The sequence below is a fragment of the Sprattus sprattus genome, assembly GCF_963457725.1.
Source record: "Sprattus sprattus genome assembly, chromosome: 13".
In the NCBI taxonomy this organism is placed as follows: domain Eukaryota; kingdom Metazoa; phylum Chordata; class Actinopteri; order Clupeiformes; family Clupeidae; genus Sprattus; species Sprattus sprattus.
In genome coordinates this window covers 28,115,286-28,134,505 of record NC_137911.1, presented here as the reverse complement: position 1 = coordinate 28,134,505, position 19,220 = coordinate 28,115,286, and the positions used below count along the sequence as shown (strand labels likewise).

At 41.7% G+C, this 19,220-nt stretch overlaps 2 protein-coding genes across 2 annotated transcripts; one reads left to right on the top strand and one right to left on the bottom strand.

Moving 5' to 3' along the window:
• Nucleotides 1-50: 50 nt before the first annotated feature.
• tacc3 (transforming, acidic coiled-coil containing protein 3) lies at nt 51-10,084 on the bottom strand (the record flags this gene model as incomplete). Its single annotated transcript, XM_080850269.1, is given in 20 exon segments — nt 51-116; nt 332-452; nt 801-907; nt 1,249-1,409; nt 1,531-1,574; nt 1,673-1,740; nt 2,063-2,212; nt 2,543-2,633; nt 3,271-3,401; nt 3,672-3,730; nt 3,871-4,054; nt 5,043-5,100; nt 5,211-5,758; nt 6,500-7,314; nt 7,574-7,623; nt 7,967-8,100; nt 8,201-8,378; nt 8,934-8,957; nt 8,959-8,978; nt 10,016-10,084. Coding segments are annotated over 20 exon segments (3,078 nt in total).
• Nucleotides 10,085-12,837: 2,753 nt separating this feature from the next.
• lrit3b (leucine-rich repeat, immunoglobulin-like and transmembrane domains 3b) lies at nt 12,838-16,116 on the top strand (the record flags this gene model as incomplete). The annotated part of the gene is made up of 3 exons (XM_080850268.1): nt 12,838-13,270; nt 14,123-14,428; nt 15,770-16,116. 3 exons carry the CDS (start codon nt 12,838-12,840, stop codon nt 16,114-16,116), a joined length of 1,086 nt encoding a protein of 361 aa, XP_080706394.1.
• Between the last annotated feature and the right edge of the window lie 3,104 nt (nt 16,117-19,220).

The following is a 19,220-nucleotide window of genomic DNA, read 5'->3' as shown; positions in this document are numbered from 1 at the left end:
GACACTAAAAACACGGAAATGGACAGACAAAAGTAGGGAAAACAATAAGATTAGCTTTTCTGAACATTTACAATCAGCTCATCACAAAGTTTGGTCAACTCCTCAGTCTCTTTGACCTATGGGAAGGAAGAGAGCACACACAGACACACACACAGACACAGACACACACACACACACACACACACACATTAGAGCAGTTCAAGAATATTTCAAACAGAAAGCTTAATCTTTATCATCTAAAATAATCTTAATACATAAACACCCCCCAACAACTGCATTATTTTGGTTTTTGGCTAGATGTATGGTAACGGTGTTATTTAAGTTCTATTACCTTCTGGTCCAGACTCTTCTGCAGTGACTGCAGTTTGAGCTGATCTCTCTTCTGCTGGATCTGCAAGGATGAAACCTCCGACCTGTGTTTGCCCCTGACCTCGGCTATCTCAGCATTTGCCCTGCAGAACCACCCATGCAAACACACATCATTTTCAGACAGTTCTGTTTTTCATGTTTTGTATGTACAGCTGAAGATTTCACCAATATTATTATTATTATTATTATTATTTAGCTTCATAACCTCATCTGATAATTCAGAGTAATTACATGAAATATATATATATTGAACATGCCCTGCATAAATAGCTTGGTTTGAATTCCCATGAAATTGTATCCCATTGTAATAACACACACAGTTTGCTACAGTACTCAACTCGAACATGAAAAACGATATTCTGTGTCAGTCAAAAATGAGATGGTTGGTGATGTGTCCATTAATTGCAAAGAAAGATGCAAGATGCACTTACAGGTTGATCTTTTCTTCAGCGTGGGCCTTTAGGGACTTGTATCGCTGCTCTTCCTTCTTGATACGGGCCACGTAATCCTGAGCACACATCCTAAGACTCTCTTCATTCTGGAGGAGGAAAAATAAATAAATAAATAACCGGAATAACAAATCTGTTGCTTTTCAAGCATCGTCTGCTTATGCATATCCAATCGTTTAAATATGGCAAAGATGTAACTAGGACCAGCCATGAAATCTTTAACAATCCCGTGTTGAATCCCAACAGAACATAATAACTTTCATCTCAGCTGAGTTTTATTTATTTATTTATATTTAAATGTGTATGTATTTATATATTTGATTCCTATTACAGTGCTGCTACACCTGGATTTCCCTAAATGGATTTTTATCTTATCTTATTTTATGTCAACCAAAACCAGTTTGGCTGAAAACTAATGAGAACAGCTTACCTTCTTGTAACCGTCAATGATCTCTTTATGCTTCTCTAGGCGTTTGAAGAGGTCAGAGAAAGATCTCTCCATTGAGTTGAGGTCACTGAGAACCTGCTCTTTCTCCTCAAAGACTTTCTTCAGTTCCTTCATAGCAGCCTGCTTCTCCCGATTCTGCTCAGCTAGAATAGAAGATGTACGGGAAACTGAGTGGCATTCAGAACTAAACGAAGTTAACAAAACCAAGGCTGCTTCAGGAGACAGTTTTAGCTCTTTAACTAAATGAACATGTATGTCACATACCATTGATTTGTGCGAAAGTGTTGTCATACTCAGCAAGGACAGCCCTGGAGAACAAAAAGGTCAAAGATCAACATCTAAAATGTTAACCTACAGAGGTCCCAAAGCTGATGTATAAATATCTAATAACAATCAGTGAATTTACCCCAGCTGCTGTTTTTCCTGGACTAGTGCATCACATTTGGCTTTCCATTCGTTCTCTTTCTTCTCAGCCTTTGGAAATAAGAAAATATATGTCTTTTTTTTCTGCCCATAAATCGACATGCGATGCCACCAAGTATTTGTGACACTGCAATGCTACAGATCTATAATCTCTACGATCAAAAAATGACAAGGTGTGTGTGTGTGGTTAATAGTTAGCAGTTATATCTGGACCATTCCCAAAGTAAATATTAATATACTGCAATAATTTAAACATATTAGACATCCTTTGCCACATGCTGCACTTAAGTCAAGTTTCAATGCAAATCCACCCCTTAAGAGTGTTTAAAGCCTTCACGGGGAAGCAGTTGGTGGTAATGAAAAGTTAAGCCACCTCCTCTTGAGCTTGAGCTAGGGCGGCATCCATGTCTTTCTGACTATACTTCAGGACATCAATGATGGCACCATCATTCTTCAAAGACTGCTTTGATGAGGGAACCAACAGGTCGAACACTGCAGGGTCTTGGGTCATGTGACACACAGCCTGCACAGAATGCATGAGAACACAGGAATAAACCCTCTTGATTTTTTTTACATTGGGTCAGACGGAGACAGCGGAAATTTTCCTGGATATGCGGATCAGTGTTGACTAGGCCTGAATTAAAGTTTTGCTCTGATTAGAGTTCAAAGGCCTCTGAACACCACTGAAAAGTGACCACTGGGAGAACACCACTGAAAAATAGGACATAACTTAGAAACAAATCAAATATTTGGTGTAGGATGCACGGTGGTACAATGGTAATTGCTTTAAGAAATCAAAACAAACGCATGAAGGGAACAAAAGTTACAGCACTTTGGCACAACAGACACTCACAGGGGCTGAAAAGTCATCCATAAACTTCATGGTGTCAGCTTGTCCACTTTGTGAAGGCTTTGTCATCTCGGCACGCCTCTGGGCATCCAATCTGAGAGGAAAGTTTCATTAGACTCAAGGAAACTAATCTGGAGTCAGGCTCACACTTTACAAGACAAGATCTCATTGCTTTGCAGAGGCTACCTGTTGATCACATCTAACAGAGCATCTGGCGGCTCCATAATACAGGTAAAAACACGACAGCATATTAACAGCAAATGCAGAAAGGTATGAAGACTCACTACAAAGGCATTGGACACTTAAAAAGGGAACACATGTTTTAAACTTGATCAGATTTTAAATCAGTGTTTCCCACGGGTTTGAGATAAATGTGTGGTGGTAACCAGGCCGACCGGGCCGTCAAAAAATGGTCTGCTTTATGTGAAAACACAAAAAATGTATGTGACCTTTTACACAATGATCTTGTTTTATTCAATATATTGCTATCAATTTTACATAAGCATTTATCTATAAAAATATATATTAAGTTGGCTACACTACCCATGATGTAAGTCTTTATTCCTAATTAGGAATTATCCACTATTTAACTGATCACAGATGGCGTCTTTCTACAAAAATCAATAAAAATGGGTCGTCAAATATACTTTGGCAGCCATTAATATACGTGGGCGGTCCGCCCAAGTAAAGTCTATGTGTGGGAAACACTGGAAAATATAGTCAAGTCATACCTGATTGCAAGGGAGGGACGAGGCAGACTGAAGCCCCCGGTGTTGGCAGCTGCACCCTTCTTGGGACTCTCTCTCAGGAGTGGGTCAAACTTGAGGTACAGGGACTGTTTACGGAGCGCAGACTCCTGAAACTGGAACAACAGAAGAGCATTCCCAGTGCTTTAGACATACAACAGAAGAGCATTCCCAGTGGTCTAGACATACAGCAGAAGAGCATTCCCAGTGGTTTAGACAACAGAGGAGCATTCCCAGTGGTTTAGACAACAGAAGAGCATTCCCAATGGTTTACCCAACAGAGGAGCATTCCCAGTGGTTTAGACATATTAAATTGAACAGACAGCGCAACAAGACACTGGAAGTGCAATCTAACAGACATGTTTAGCAGTGAAACTTATACTCACAGTGCTTGATCCAAATTGCTCCAGATAATCCATCTGTCCTTCAAAATCACCAGCCATGACTGCATCCAGAGGATTGAAATGGTGGGGGGAATCAAACAAATAACTTAAAGTCGATAAAGTATCCCAGAGCATTCAGTAAAACACTCTTTCTGAGAACATTCCAATGCTAGCCTTCCCGCTATGCTCTATCTTTGCTTACATGTGGTTCCTGGCACAAACACTTCCTCCTGTCCCGTCCAGTCCTGTCCGATTGCGTTGAAGTCGTGATTCTGCTGTAGCTGGTCTAGTTCTGTGGGCTCAGGGTACACTGTCGTGGTCTGATCGTGTTGTGGGGGACTCGGTGGAGCACGGGTCACAGGTGTAGGAGGCTGAATCACCCCAGGCTGCAGAGAGCATTAAAGGGCATTAATATGCAAGCCTGACTAGTAGGGGTGTGCAAAAAAATCGATTCACATTCGTATCGCGATTCAGAATCGATTCATAGAATTCCAAAAATCGATTCATATATATATATATATATACACAAAAAAAAGATTAACGTTCTTTTTGGCTTCGCAAACTGTGTAGTAGGCTAACGTTACGGTTTGAGTGATGGTGAGCGCGATACGGCGAAATGGTTGATAAAAAGCTTCTGAATAGAAAGTTTACCTTTAAAAGTTGTGTAGTGCAAAAGAAGCGAGCTTCACTGTTGTCTGAAAATGTCAACAGGCAGCTGGCTGAGCAGAAGTCATGGTTTAACTGCACTATAGGCCGAGTCTGAAATGTGCACTTTATAATTGTATTTTGTACCGCCCTGTTTGGCAATGTTGTTTTTCAATAAAATAAAACATTGCGATTAATCGTGATTCATTTTGAGTTAACTATGACAAAAATGCGATTAATCGCGATTAAATATTTTAATCGTTTGACAGCACTAACATTTACATACTGTGAATCAATTTTTTTTAATCGAGAATCGTTTTTGAATCGAAAATCGTTTTTGAATCGAATCGTGAGCCTAAAAATCGGTATCGAATCGAATCGCGACATTTGACTGTCAGCTAGCAAGCTAAATGCCTTCATACCCCCGACCCCAAGCAGATTTGAGGAAGTGTATTTCTATGTTTGTAAACCTCTACCTCTTCTCCCTTCACAGAATTAAAAAAAAAAGGTTTGGCCACATTTATATGATTAAAAAGATATCTAGGCTACCATTAATGTCTCCATCAACTGCCCTACTTGAGACCAACAAGATTACCATGCTTACTTGGGTCCTTTTGTTAATTCAATCTGGCACTCTGAAAATCGATTGAGGCCCTCTAGTACAAAAAAAGGGGCGTTCTCCTTTAATATTTCTATAAGAAAATTACGATTGTTTGTTAATGCATTTACCTGACGAGCAGCAACGGCCTCATTTGAGTCCTCCATTTTTGAGACTGCATTCTTAGCGCTGGAGATAAAAAAAATTAAAAAATGTCAGTAAATGAAATAGTCATGCAGGTCACACTGCCAAACTATAGATCTACAATGAACATGTCTTACTCAAAAGGTCAGTTATACCTTGGCTGTACTTGGGGACCACTCTGACGGGGTTGGATCTTTGCCACAGGAGTGGCGGAGGGCCTATGAACAGCCTCAGCAGTTCCCTTCTGCTCTGGAATGGGATTTGGTCGGCCAGCGGCGGGGGAGCTGGCCATATTTGCCTTCGTGCCAAACGGGTTGAAATTGGGATCATCCAACTTGTCAAAGTCTAGCACGTAAGAGCTTTTAGGTAGTGGGGCTTCAGCCTGTGGTTCCTTCTCGGGTTCAGGCGCCACGACTCGGGGGGCAGCTTTCTTCTCCGTTGGCGCGGTCTTCTTTTCAGATGCGTTGGAACCTGGTGGTTTCTTGCCCAGCTTTTTGAAGGGTGGTTTGCTTTTGACTTTGGCCCCGTCGTCAAAGTTAAACTCCAGCAGTTTCACTGGTTCGTCATCAGCAGCAGCGGTAGGCTGAACCTCTGACGTCGCCTTGGAAGTGGACATTTCCTCGACAACAGCAGGTTTGACTTCTGTTGGCGCAGGTGCCTCTGTGGCAGACTCCACGATTAGCGAGTTGCTTTCCACATTCTTCTGCTCTGGGGCGTCTGTGATGGGCTTTGGTCGGCCGGCGGCAGGTGAGTTAACCGTATTTGCCTTCGTGCCAAACGGGTTGAAATTGGGATCATCCAACTTGTCAAAGTCTAGCGCGTAAGAGCTTTTAGGAAGTGGGGCTTCTGTTGGTGCGCCATCCTGTGGTTCCTTCTCGGGTTCAGGCGCCACGACTCGGGGCGCAGCTTTCTTCTCCGTTGGCGCAGTCTTCTTTTCAGATGCGTTGGAAACGGGTGGTTTCTTTCCCAGCTTCTTGAAGGGAGCTTTGCTTTTGACTTTGGCCCCGTCGTCAAAGTTAAACTCCAGCAGTTTCACTGGTTCATCATCAGCAGCAGTGGTGGTAGGCTGAACCTCTAACGTCTCCTTGGAAGTGGACATTTCCTCGACAACAGCGGGTTTGACTTCTGTTGGTGCAGGTGCCTCTGTGGCAGACTCCACGATCAGAGAGTTGCTTTCCACACTCTTCTGCTCTTGGGCTTCTGGAATGGGCTTTGGTCGGCCGGCGGCAGGGGAGCTGGCCATAGTTGCCTTTGTGCCAAACGGGTTGAAATTGGGATCATCCAACTTGTCAAAGTCTAGCATGTAAGAGCCTTTGGGAAGTGGTGCTTCTGTTGGTGCGCCATCCTGTGGTTTAATTTCCTCGACAACAGCAGGTTTGACTTCTGCGGGCGCGGGTGCCTCTGTGGCAGACTCCACTTTCAGAGAGTTGCTTTCCACACTCTTCTGCTCTGGGGCGTCTTGCTTTGGTGGCGAGGACTTCATAGACTCTACCTTCCTGTCCACTGCAGGAGAGTTGCACATTTTAGAGCCACCAGTCTGGAAAGGATCAACCGAGTGCAGGTTGTCGAAATCAATTGAGTAAGTGCCTTTGGCTGCAAGCAGGGTTTCCGCCACAGGTTCGGTGGCAGGAAGTTGGTCAGGATTGGTTTCTGGTTCTGGTTCTGGAACCACAGGGCAAAGTGCTTTGGGAAGCTCCTCTGTGTCGTCCAGGCTCTGATCGGTCAGAGAGGTTACAAGCTTTTTCGGATCAATGGTCACGGGACTGTCTGTGGAGCACATATTTGTAGAGGTGTCTGCAACAGAATTCTCAAGTGCATCAAGAAAAGGGAGCGTTTCATCCAAGGTTGGGTCAGGTGTGACATGCTCCTCCAGAACTATCTCTGATTCAGGGACAGAGATGGAGGTGGTTTCAACAGGCTTTTCCAGAACTATCTCTGATTCGGGTGCAGAGATGGAGGTGGTTTCGACTGGCTTTTCCAGAACTATCTCTGATTCGGGGGCAGAGATGGAGGTGGTTTCGACTGGCTTTTCCAGAACCATCTCTGATTCGGGAGCAGAGATGGAGGTGATTTGGACAGCCTCGAGCTCACTATTTGATGTGGATCTGACAGCAGTGGCTCCCAGACAAGGCTGAGCAGGAGAGAAGGTCATCTTACTTGAGCCTGAGAAGGGATTCATGGCATCCAGGTCGTCAAAGTCCAGCTGATAGCCTCCTTTGCTTTGAATGGGCATGTCATCGTCTGGAAAGCATTCAGTATCTGTGAACCAGCAGTTTCAATTTTGTCATTGATTTCTTTAATTCTTAGTTTGTGACTGACCCTTTTTTTTTTTAATTATTGTTTGAACAAAACTAGTAAAAACAAATTAGAATATGAACTCCAAGAATATGGTAAGGACATGAAATTAGGTATGATCCACAGCATGGCAAAGCTCAAATATCCTTTGACGGATAACAAATGACAATATGTGAAGGATCCAAAAAGTGCACAATCATCAAACAACATTTAAGGGTTTTACCTGAACTTGGCAAAACCAACCCATCTCCAATGCTCTCCTGGGGCAGGACCCTGCACGGACAGCAGAGTTAGCCATTAGTCTGGTTGGTTCACTACTTCTGCAAAATCTCTAAGCTTTCAAAGTCTACTATACTGAGATTGACTTAATCATTCCAAATATATAATCTTTGAATGAAAGAAACAACAAAAATCTGGTATTGTCTTACAATAAGACTGTAATACTGTATAGAATCATCTACCAGCTTTTTACTTATATTTCTGATAATGAAATCAAACAAAACAAGCAAGCTGCAAACTCCTTCACGATCTTGACATTTCACAAATATTAAGTCCACTCTTGACACCCTTTACAACCCTCTACTGCAGTCTTCCACACAACAGTTCCAAAACATACTCATCAGAGGACGTCAGCCTTAGAGATGCCAGGGTATTTATGCACGCATCCAAGCTGTCCATCTTAATATTCTTAGCAGGTGACAGTAAAACTCTCTTGGTGACAGGATCTCTTCTTGGGGTTTGAAAACAAACCTGCGACAACACAAATGAATTAAGTTAACACACACAGACACAAAAAAGGCGATAAGGTAATCTATCTAAAGTTCACCTCATGGCTGACAATAGGAATTACCTTCACTCCCTTGGGGACACTCTTATTGGAGAGGTTCTCAAACTGGGACTGACGTAGAATGGAAGGCCTGCCAGTGGGCTGCTCTAGATTGAAGATGTCGCAAGTATCCTCAGACTCACTGTGGCTGCCTGCAGGGTGGACCCCGAGGTTCTCGTCGTTTTCATTAACCGAACTCATACTGAATAGCAAGAGAGAGAGAGAGAGAGCCAGTCAGAGAGATGACATCATGTGAAAATGTAAACAGACCGTACCACACCCAGTAGTGCCATGACTGCTGGGGTACAGATAAGGTACACACACACACACACACACACCACGTGCCCCTCATACCCTTGCTAGTTCAAAGCCCACTTTGCCCATTTCTGAGAGCATCAATAAGCAACCCTCGGTATACAGTGTATGTAATGTGGTGTACAACCATTTCCGGCAAATGTGAGATGTGCAACCTTAAACCGAAATAAGGACTGCCCGCAGTGGAATTATCTGTCTTTATGCCTTCAACAGAGATGGGGATGTGATGGGAAGACGCCATTTGCCATGTTCACCAAGGACTTTGTGCATCCAGTTTCTACAGGTTAATATTTTGTTTGTTTCACCAAACATCAAATCTTAACAGCATTGGTTTTTTTTTAGCAATATGGTCTGGTGAAGGCATGAGATGAAAACACAATGAAAAGTGATTTCAAAACATAAAAGACTGAACTCTTCCCGCAGCTTTACCAACTATGCTCACTTCCAAGCTAGGCCTGCTGGCTCCAGTCTGGGTGTTCCCGACAGACTTCAACATAAGGGGAATAAAGAAAATATAATACATTTCTATTATATTTCCATGCAAAGTCAATATTTCCAGTTACTGCCAAAGTGTGGTAAATTGACACGGTCAAGCAACCTCACAGCACAGCGTTTTAGGTTGCAACCCCGAGGTTACCGTTAACTTAACACGAGCATTCACATTCGTGCAGTTGTAGCCTTTCAATTTCTGTTACTTCTAGGTAATCATGACATCATCATGTTTAAGTTAACCGTAAAGTCTTCCTTCTGCAGCCCAGAAACTAACGCTGGGGATAGCTGGATAGATGTGTTGTCGACATAAATAAAGTCAGCCAAATTAACATTAAACCTTGACAAAGCTTCAAGAGAATTAACAAACTAAACAAAAATTACAATATTGACGCAACAGCAACCATTAAATGGATTTAAAATACGAACCAAATGCAACGTTATTTTTTATATGACTAACGTTCACGTTACCCATGGCAAACGTCAGTCTTGTCTGGTTAACAACAATAGCTAGCGAGCATATTAGCCAGCGTCAGTTCAAAGGCAACGTTAACATTAACTGCAAAAGCTGCAAACGTTAACTTACACATACCGTTAGCAAGTGGATGTCATGACTGAAAACAGAAAATGTGTTAAGTTTCGGATAATGTTTAACGGTAATGTTGAAATGATCTCAAACAAAAGTAAGTAACGTAACTCCACTTTATCGTTGGTTTGTTGGCTAGCTAGCGATAGATGGCTTCTTAGCAGAACTCCCCATCATTCAATTCCTAACAGATAACTTAACGTACGTGAATGTTAGCGGTATTGAACAAGAAGACGAGACCAGCTATTGACAACGTGTTATTAAGTTAACACAGGACCTAACGTTACGGCAAGATATAAAAGAGCAGACATAGCGAACGTCTTGCTTGGCAGACAGCGGAGTTCAGATAATTCTGTAGGCTAGCGTCGGTTAAGTTCGCTAATAAACACAAAATTCTGATAACATACAAACATTCTTATCAGAATTTACTACGTAGCTCCAAAACCCACCTTACTTTCAGCTAACGTTGAATGAATTATGTTAAGATAATGATTTGACGCGGCAACTTCTTTCCGCATGTGACTTGAACTCTTCCCTCACCAGCGTTCAGTAAATTTCAAATTTAAACGCCCTTACCAGCCACCAATCAACGAAACAGCGTGTCAGATCTAAGGCGGGATGTAATATGAACCTCCCAATAGACTCAAAGAAGAGGAGCGCTATGTGACCCAAGCGAACCAATGAATGGCAATTTGTTTAAAAAAAAAAATCCAATGACTAGAAGCTTTTTCTGTTGATATCAGATGTGTCATTGTCTGAGATCCTGTTTACCCTTTATTAAGCCTAGTTATTTATTTTCAAACATATCCATGTAAGCATTGGATTCGTTGTGCTCTTTTACAATGCTTCAATAACTTGGTGATATTGTAGAAAGTTAAATAGGCACTAGTAAACATTTAACATGTGCCCACAAGAAATAATTTCCTCTTAGGAGAATTTTTGTGTGCTTTTATATAGGTTAAGGACACGTTCCTGATTTTTTCTTTTCAAAATAAATCACTGCACTAATTTAAATATTAGGCTATCAATTGTGGTTATAAGCTCTATAGACACTGTTTATTTGATTACATACCCTACTGATTAAACGTGTTAAACGTCACTATTAGAATTATAGGATGTGACCCATAAGGGGTCTGCACTGCAGTGTCACTTTAAAGGCAACTGGTCAAAATGTGACTGCCCACTGAAATGAGGAGGTCAACACAAATAACTCAATCAACACAAATAATCAAGCCCTCACAAAACACCCTCTCTATCTCTCTCTATTTTTTTCTCTCTCTCTCTCTCTCTCTCTCTCTGTTTATCTGTGCATGTGTGTGTGTGTGTGTGTGTGTGTGTGCACGCACGTTTGGTTGTGTATTCCGACCTTAGCGTAATCCTTGCTAATCCAAGTCCCTATAAGTGATTCCATGGCACAGTGCTTGGGAATGCTGCACTGTTGCCGTTCTACACCTACAACCACCACCGCTGACGGGGACATGGCCCTCAAAAGCTCACATCTCTCTCTTCTCCTCATCAGTTTGTGTTCAACACTGCAGCTCTGTTTGGCGTGCCCCTCGCTGTGCTCATGTATGTATCAAGGGGGCAGTAATGACATTGGACTCAGGTACAGTCTGAGCTCTTGTTGTTTCAGTTAGGCATGTTTGTGTGTGTGTGTGTCGCATGGTTGTTTGAATGTATATGTTTGTGGTTTTGTGGTTTTGCATCTATCAAATGCCTGTGTGTGGTGTGGTAAATGTCTGAGTAGAATAGTGCTAATCAATCCTTGGAATTACATTTGGGTTTAGTATAGAAGAAAAAAAACAACATTGTAAGTCAGTTCACAGCCCATGAAAAAGAAAGTGTTGAACCAACATATGTCATATGTTTCGGAGAGATGTTTATTGATTTTCTCCTATAGCAAACAAAGCCATATGGCTGTTCTTGTTGTGTCTTATTCTGTGTTTATTTAGCCAGGTTTGTAATTAAACGGCATACTTGGAATACCCCCCTGATTTGCAGAGCCTGTTCAAATAGCTAGTGTTCACAGTTGGCATGCTTTCCTACAGCAGACCATGCAATCATTACTGATTAAGATCTGGAAAATAGAGGAGAGGATTTTCAATCCAATTAATTAGCAAGTCATTCCACTGAATGCAAGGGAACGCTTCAATGGTCTGCGAAAAAGGGCTTGTGTATCAGAATGTCTATGCCATTTCAATCAAATTAAGGATACAAGGAATTTGCCACTTAATTTTACTTCTGTTTCAAAGGCCATAAGTCAGAGAGCAAGCCATTACAGTTTTGCTATGGCAAAAGCTAGAAGACATGGCTTTTGGCCTCCTTGTTGCATGCTCACAGCCAGTGGTGTAGTCCAGGGTATACGCAGGTATACGGAGTATACCCAGTTATTTTTCAGTCAGCATTGCATATACCCACTTCTCAAAACAGGGGGGTTATGTGCTGTATGGGCTGCTTAAAAAAATTATATACCCACTTCTCCAGGGACCACTACACCACTGCTCACAACACAGTACTATATGGAACTGTGCAACAAGTTATATTGGTGTCTCGACCCAGAATAGGAGTGAGGTTTAAAGAGAGAGAGAGCAACAGAGGTCAATGGGTTAGAAAGCTGTGTAGCAAGAGACATGCTAGCTATCAACAATGGCTTTTGGCCTCTTTGTAACCATCACCTATCTACCATGTGGAGATGGCCCACTCCAGCCAAGGAAAAAGTCGAACAAAGTAAAATTCTATTTGATTATCCTTTCCAAGACGGTACTTTTAAAAACCTGCGTTTTGGAGGACAGTTTGCTGGTTAGCAACATTAGTAACATTAGGATTACAGAGCAATCAGCTGACAATTCAGTGCAGAATATAGACTTCACAGAGTATCAGTCAGATGCAATCCCAGTCAGAAGCAATCCTGTCTTGCTGTATCAAAGGCAGCTGCCTTGAAGGATTAATTACTGCACTTTGTGGGATCTTTAATGATTTCAGGGGCATTGGTTATTCTAAAGTTATTTGCGCTTGGCTGTTCCTCTGGCCCTGGCCTACTGGTTTACCTGCAGGCAGGATGCATGCATTGCCTGTGTAATATGTGGCCCTACAAATCTGGCCCTTGATACCTTTGAAGGGCAGTGATGCATCAAACTTCTCAGTTCAAAGTCTCATGCTTTTTGTCATTGTGACAAATGGGGCCAAATTAAGAGAAACACTGTGAGGTAGAATGTTTAATAAAACATCTTTCCCCATCAGATCTGTAGAGTGTAAGGATCCGGCCATCGTTATGGTCCCAGCAGACGTACCATCAGATACCTTCAAGCTGAGGTTGCAGAAGACATCAGTTGTTCGTGTGCCAAAGGCTTCCTTTTCATCTCTCGGGCGACTTCTGTACCTGTGGCTCACCTACAACTCCATCACAACGCTTCACCCGCGTAGCTTTGCCAATCTCTCCGCCCTCCACGAGCTGCGTTTGGATGGGAACCTCTTGTCGGTCTTCCCCTGGGATGCACTCAGAGACATGCCCCGCCTGCGCACGCTGGGTCTTCACAACAATCGCTTAACCCGGATCCCTGTCCATGCAGCACGTTACCTTGGTAACGTCACTTATTTAGATCTGTCAAGTAATAGACTGACCACCTTGCCCAATGAAGTGATTGCTGGCCTGCCCTTCTATCCACCCTTCAACCCTGGTCAGCCCCAAAGGAGAGTAGTGCTGGGTAAGTTGATTGTCAGATGAGGGAGGGACACAGGGTTGCAGGATTTATGTTTGTTCATTTATCTTTTGTTATAAAATCCCTGAATTAAACCCTGAAAGTATATCACAGAATAAAATGTTGATTGGATGGAACGCGGAAAGTGACTATAGCCAATAGGTATTTCTCCTGCAAATGTACCTACAGGCAGATTCTCTTTTTATAGTAAACACATGATCTTGAAGTGCACATACAGGTGGGGGTTAACCTGCTCTTTGTTACAACTCCTGGAACAAATCATCTCTCCTTCATAATCTGGGCAGATAATATGTGTAGTATTGGATAAGTGTAACGTAAGGAATAACCACAGATGAATGGGCTTAGTATCCAGAGTAACAGGCCAGTGACAACATAGTTCCAGTCACATTACCTGTCATAGATTAGCCAGTGAAACATCGTTCCAGTGACATCACCTCTAATAAATTAGCCAGTGAAACATAGTTCTAGGGACATCACCGCTCATAGATTAGCCTGGCACACTGCCTTCTACAACCTGCTGGTTACCAGTTCATGATTGCCAATTGCGATTAACTTGGTCTAATCTAGTCTGATTGAGACAGCACAGGTGTAGGTGCTAGGTTACTTCAGATGGCACTGATCAGCGTAATAACAACATGTAGGGATAATGTGTAAAAAGAGTGTTGCTATCCTGCTTAACAAACCATAATTGTTATAATACCACACCTGTCACTCAGGGCAACATAGACCTTGGTCTGACACACATAAAGACATCAGTCTTTTGAAAGACGTCTCTCTGTCTGTCTCTCTGTCTGTCTCTCTGTCTGTCTCTCTGTCTGTCTCTGACCTTATTATCAGGTCTGCAGGATAACCTGTGGGTGTGTGACTGTCGCCTTGCGCTTCTTCTGGAACTCAGTAGAACAACGGAATCGTATCTTGTTCTGCTGGACCGCTATCTCGTGTGTAGCAGCCCAAAGGGTTTTTCAGGCGTCCCTTTCCAGAGTGTGGAGCTGCCTCACTGCGTCAAACCCTCTGTTTTGACCTCCACCACAGAGATCATCACTCCGCTAGGAAGTAACGTGATGGTGCGCTGCGAAGCGACAGGCTTTCCCACACCAGCTCTCATCTGGATCAAATCCGCAGGCCCCAACGACAGTAACACAGGTGCCCCCATTTATGTCCTTTGCCAAGAGAAGTGACTGATAACTTTGTCATTGGATATAGAATAGATATTAAATACATTTTCACAAGAGCAGCAATACATAAAATATATAAACCTACAGAAAACATTAAGGATTTGGTTGTACACCCTTACGTTTTTTAGTCTGTGTGTATTGTGTGAAATTACCAACAGAGGGCACTGTTGACATTGAAAATGAAAAATGTGACAAACCTTGTACAGCTCTCACAGACTCCTGTCTCTCTGTGTGTGCTTTCATGTTTAAATGTGTATGATTGTTGCAAAGGGATTTCTGGATAGAGAACCTAACAGCCAGAGCATATAACACGGAGGGAGCTCAAGATGGGTGTGCATAGCAGTTATGATTATGACCACCTCACACATTTTCACAGCCCAGACAGAGTACTCGGACTCAGAGTGGATAGTGAACCTGACTGCATGCAGAATGCAGTGCATTTCAGTTGGTATGTTTGTGTTTGTTTCATAAGAAGCACATCTAGTGACTGTGTGTTGTGTTCATGCCATGCGTATTTTCAGCATGCTGCAGAGATATCAACGCAACGGCGCTAAAAGAGAGATTGCCACGGCGTTTGCCAAGTTGTAAGTACCCCGTAAACAGTTTTGAGTTACAGTTTTGATTTTCAGTTTATTAAATATCTTGACATCATTCTTGTCAGTTTTGAGCTGACAAAGAGTACTCATACCAGTCAAATATATTTAATACGTGTTTTCATAGCATGCATGCTAAGGATACCACATAAGTACGCGTTCTTACTCATAGAGGGTATAGGTGCTAGGAGATCATATATAACCACCATTAAATTATATGATAATATTATTTCATATAATAGGCCATATTGTATGCATGGTATATTTAATGTTAATGTTAAACGACAATGTGTACATTTAGATTGTGTCATAACAATGTGCTTACATGTTTTGGGGTAATTCATGCTGAAGTGTGGTAGAAGTGTATGGGCTTACATTTGTCTAAAAAATAACTGCAAATGCACAGAGGGTGATCTACAAATATGCCTTGAGTTGCAAACGTTTTTTGCAATCCACAAATACAAATTTCCTATTGTAACTTGTGTGTTGGTTTTTACAAATATACGTGTATTTTCAGTTTCACAAATGGCTTTTTGTTTTACAAATGTAAAATGATATATTTACAAATACACATATATTTGTAAAAACCAACACACAAGTTACAAATAGGAAATGTGTATTTGTGGATTGCAAAACACGTGCATTTGCAGTTATTTTTGAGACAAATGTAAGCCCATAGAAGTGGGGCTGATATATATGTGTGACCAACCCCTCAGTCCTCCAGAACTCCCCACAGGTGGGCCTCCGGTGGTCCTACATCAGCCTGAGCGGGATCTCGTACGGAGACGCCGGGGAGTACCGCTGCAGGGCACACAACATGGCCGGCTCCTCTGAAGCCTCCATCAGTGTGGACGTGGTCAGAGTCATGCCCAGAAAAACAGCGTTCAAGATACCTGCCCAGAAACTCGTGAATGAATCACCCCTTCCCCCTCCCCCACAAAGCGGCCCCTCCGTCTCAAACGCTCCCCCCCGGCGGTACATGAACGCTCCCAAAGACAGCCGGGATCAAATGAAAAGGGATAAGATGAAAAGGAACAAGATGAGCGCCCTGCAGATGAAGTGACCTCTCCTTTGCATTTTTTGGAAATACATTTTTACTGAATGTTTTTTGGTTTGAACCTCAAAAACTTTAGTGTGGTTGTGTACCAGTTCTATCTTGTATGTTGTGATATGTAATGTGCTTCTAAGAGGCTAATTGTTCCAATTGGTTCCATTTGCCTCTTCTTAAAGGCAGTCATTTCCCCACTCACCCAGTAGGATTTCTCATCATTAGAACAAAAGATGGCTGGGCTGATGAGTTCTTCCATTCTTGCCAAAGGTCGTTGACCTCTGTGCCTTACTGTAAATGGCCTCCCTCTACTCTTCAGTGGCACCTGCAGTCCAGTCCTGTGGACACTCTAACTTAAGGTCACTGGATCTGCTCACTGTCTAGTTGTTAAGTTGTTGCTTGTCTAAAGGTCATGCCTTGGATTCCTTTCACAATCTGTTCATGTTTTGAATTAGCTTGTACATAAAATAGGAATATATTTTATGTATTAGTGTTAATTGTGTCATCTATAGTTCAGTACGGGCAGTAAATATATGACCATATGATGCAATTGTTAAATGGAAAATGTTTGACAAAGATCTTTACTGAATGATTTAATCAGACAAAACCCTCAGAGCAGGTCTCAAAACGACTATGTGAACTACTGAAATTATGAATATGTGATAGTGTGTTAATACTGCGAGGACTGTGATTGATTGACTGTGTTAATGTTTTCTTAAAGAGAGGATGATTCAGTAAAGTTATGCAACTCTGAATGTGTTTGTTAAAGACACTGGTACAGGAGGTAGAGAAGTTGTCCTTGAGCAAGACACTGAACCCCTAATTGCTCCTGATGTGCAGTGTGCCATCAGTGAATTTTGTAAAAAATGTGTATACATCCTTGTAAGTCGCTTTGGATAAAAGCGTCCGCTAAAATGACTAAATGTAAAGTGGGTATTACTTTATTTTCTCAAACCTTTAGATGGAGATGAGCTGAAGTTCTTTTTTGTGGTGGAATTGTCACCAACTGCGGCACTGTATTTAAGAAATAAGGAAGAGGAAGTTATTGTATAACGAAATAGAAACTAATCTAAGGCTCCATGTCATTCATTGCTACGGTAAGGAGTCTTTGGAATGTAATCACAGTGACCTGGAGTTTTTTTTTGGTGTGTTTTAGAATAATGTTGTCTAGATGCCAAGTTACTTTTCATTTGGCACTTCCAACAATAATATAATTCCGATATAATGGGTTTCAAACAAGGATTTAATCGGATTATATTCTAGTTGTGAATAGTTGTCTTTGTTGCATTGACCCAATGCATGAATGTGTATGTGAATGAATTTGAAGTTTTACTGTTTTTTTGTTAAACTTTCACAACAAAGAAATTAACTTTTCTTCATCAGTCTAAAAGTTATTTCTTCCTTTAGTGACCTGAAAGTCACCATGCATCTGTTTCCAAGGCATGCCTGTATCTGGTGTATCTGAGTTCCCTACCATATCTGGCCACTAGAGGCCACTTACGAGTACTCATAATTCACCTCAATTAAACAAAATCTGTCATTGCTTCATTGGAAGATATATTAATGCAATTAATAGTTTCATAATGCTTCTTTTCTACTGGTTCTATAGCGTGAAAAGGAATAACTGTGCAATGCTAAAGTACCTAAAAAAAGTAACTCTGTTTTGGGCTATGAAAACAGTGTTATCCATTGCTTCTCTCTCTTTCTTTCTTTCTCTGTCTCTCTCTATATATATCAATCTATGTATCTATCTTTATATCTATCTACCTCTCTGTCTACCTGTCCATCTGTCTAACTCTATACTACTTGCTTGCTCTGTCTCACTTTACAGACATTAACTGATGTTTCCAAAGCAACAGAACAGCAACAACAACGAAAGGTAGAAGAACGTAAAAAGTACACTTCATTGTCTGGGCACAAAACTGAAGTCTTCTTTCTCACTAGTTATCTTACAGTCCTAAGAAGCCGCTCACAACTTTTTCAAATAATACTGATGTAGCATGACGAGAACAAGAGGATAATGATGATTCCAGGCAGAAAAAAAATGTCCGTACACATTTGGCAGTAAAGGATTAAGTGTCTCATTTTCCAGACCAATTATAAGAAATCTACCATCTATGGCCAGCCAGGTGTCTTCTATATTGTTCAGTTTAAATGAACAATTTATAGTCACTGACTCTGTAGTTTGTTAAAATGTCTCTGTGTTATATGAGGAATTGGGTCCGCTGCATTGTCATCCATAGTCTGTTTTAGTTGTAGTCTGTTATACAAGTCTTATTCTCCTCCAAAGGGTTGGGCGTGTTATCGTAGATATCATATTTTCCAGGTTGTTCTTCATTACCAGTTGGTGAAGGTCATTTGGTCATCTCTCTCTCTCTCTCTTTCCTTTTTTATCTTTTTTTTTGTCTCTGTACTCTGAGAGAGTAAAGGTGAGAGTTAAGGCATGAGATTATCATGCTGCTATCGCTAACAGATCTCCGAGCAGTAAAGATCCAAGGCCAGATTTCAACGATGCCTCTTTATAATGCACAGGCTATAGAGTGTGTGTGTGTGTGTGTGTGTGTGTGTGTGTGTGTGTATACAGCACGTGGACTACTGAGGTATATGGTGTTTCAGGTGTGAGGGACACAAAGAAGAGAACATTTGGGAATAGAAGGATGAGAGTGACAATCAGTGTGTGTGTGTGTGTGTGTGTGTGTGTGCAGTTCGAGTAGTGAACTACATGTCATTTAACTTAACTACAGTGCAGTCACTACATTTTGAGATGTTGTCCTTAGTTATTCAAGAAGTTAAATAACGTTTTTGACGTTTTTGGTGTAGTTACTGAAACTACAAACAACTATTGGGTCATAAAAGGCAATTTAACCCCTTTTGACCTGCCCTGCCCTAGCTCTCATCTTTCATCCTTGCCGCGGTGAAGACAGCATGAAAGTCCTTTTGTCCGGCAGCCACCAATCACACACTTGACCTTTGTGTAGTGCACGTGCTCATTCCACACACAGCAGTAACATCATCATGACGTGCTATTTTAGAAGTCACCTGACTTGCTTATCATTCCTTGTGCAATACACCCACCTAGACTATTTTCTGGAAGGCAGTCGTCTGACTGATGGATGTTG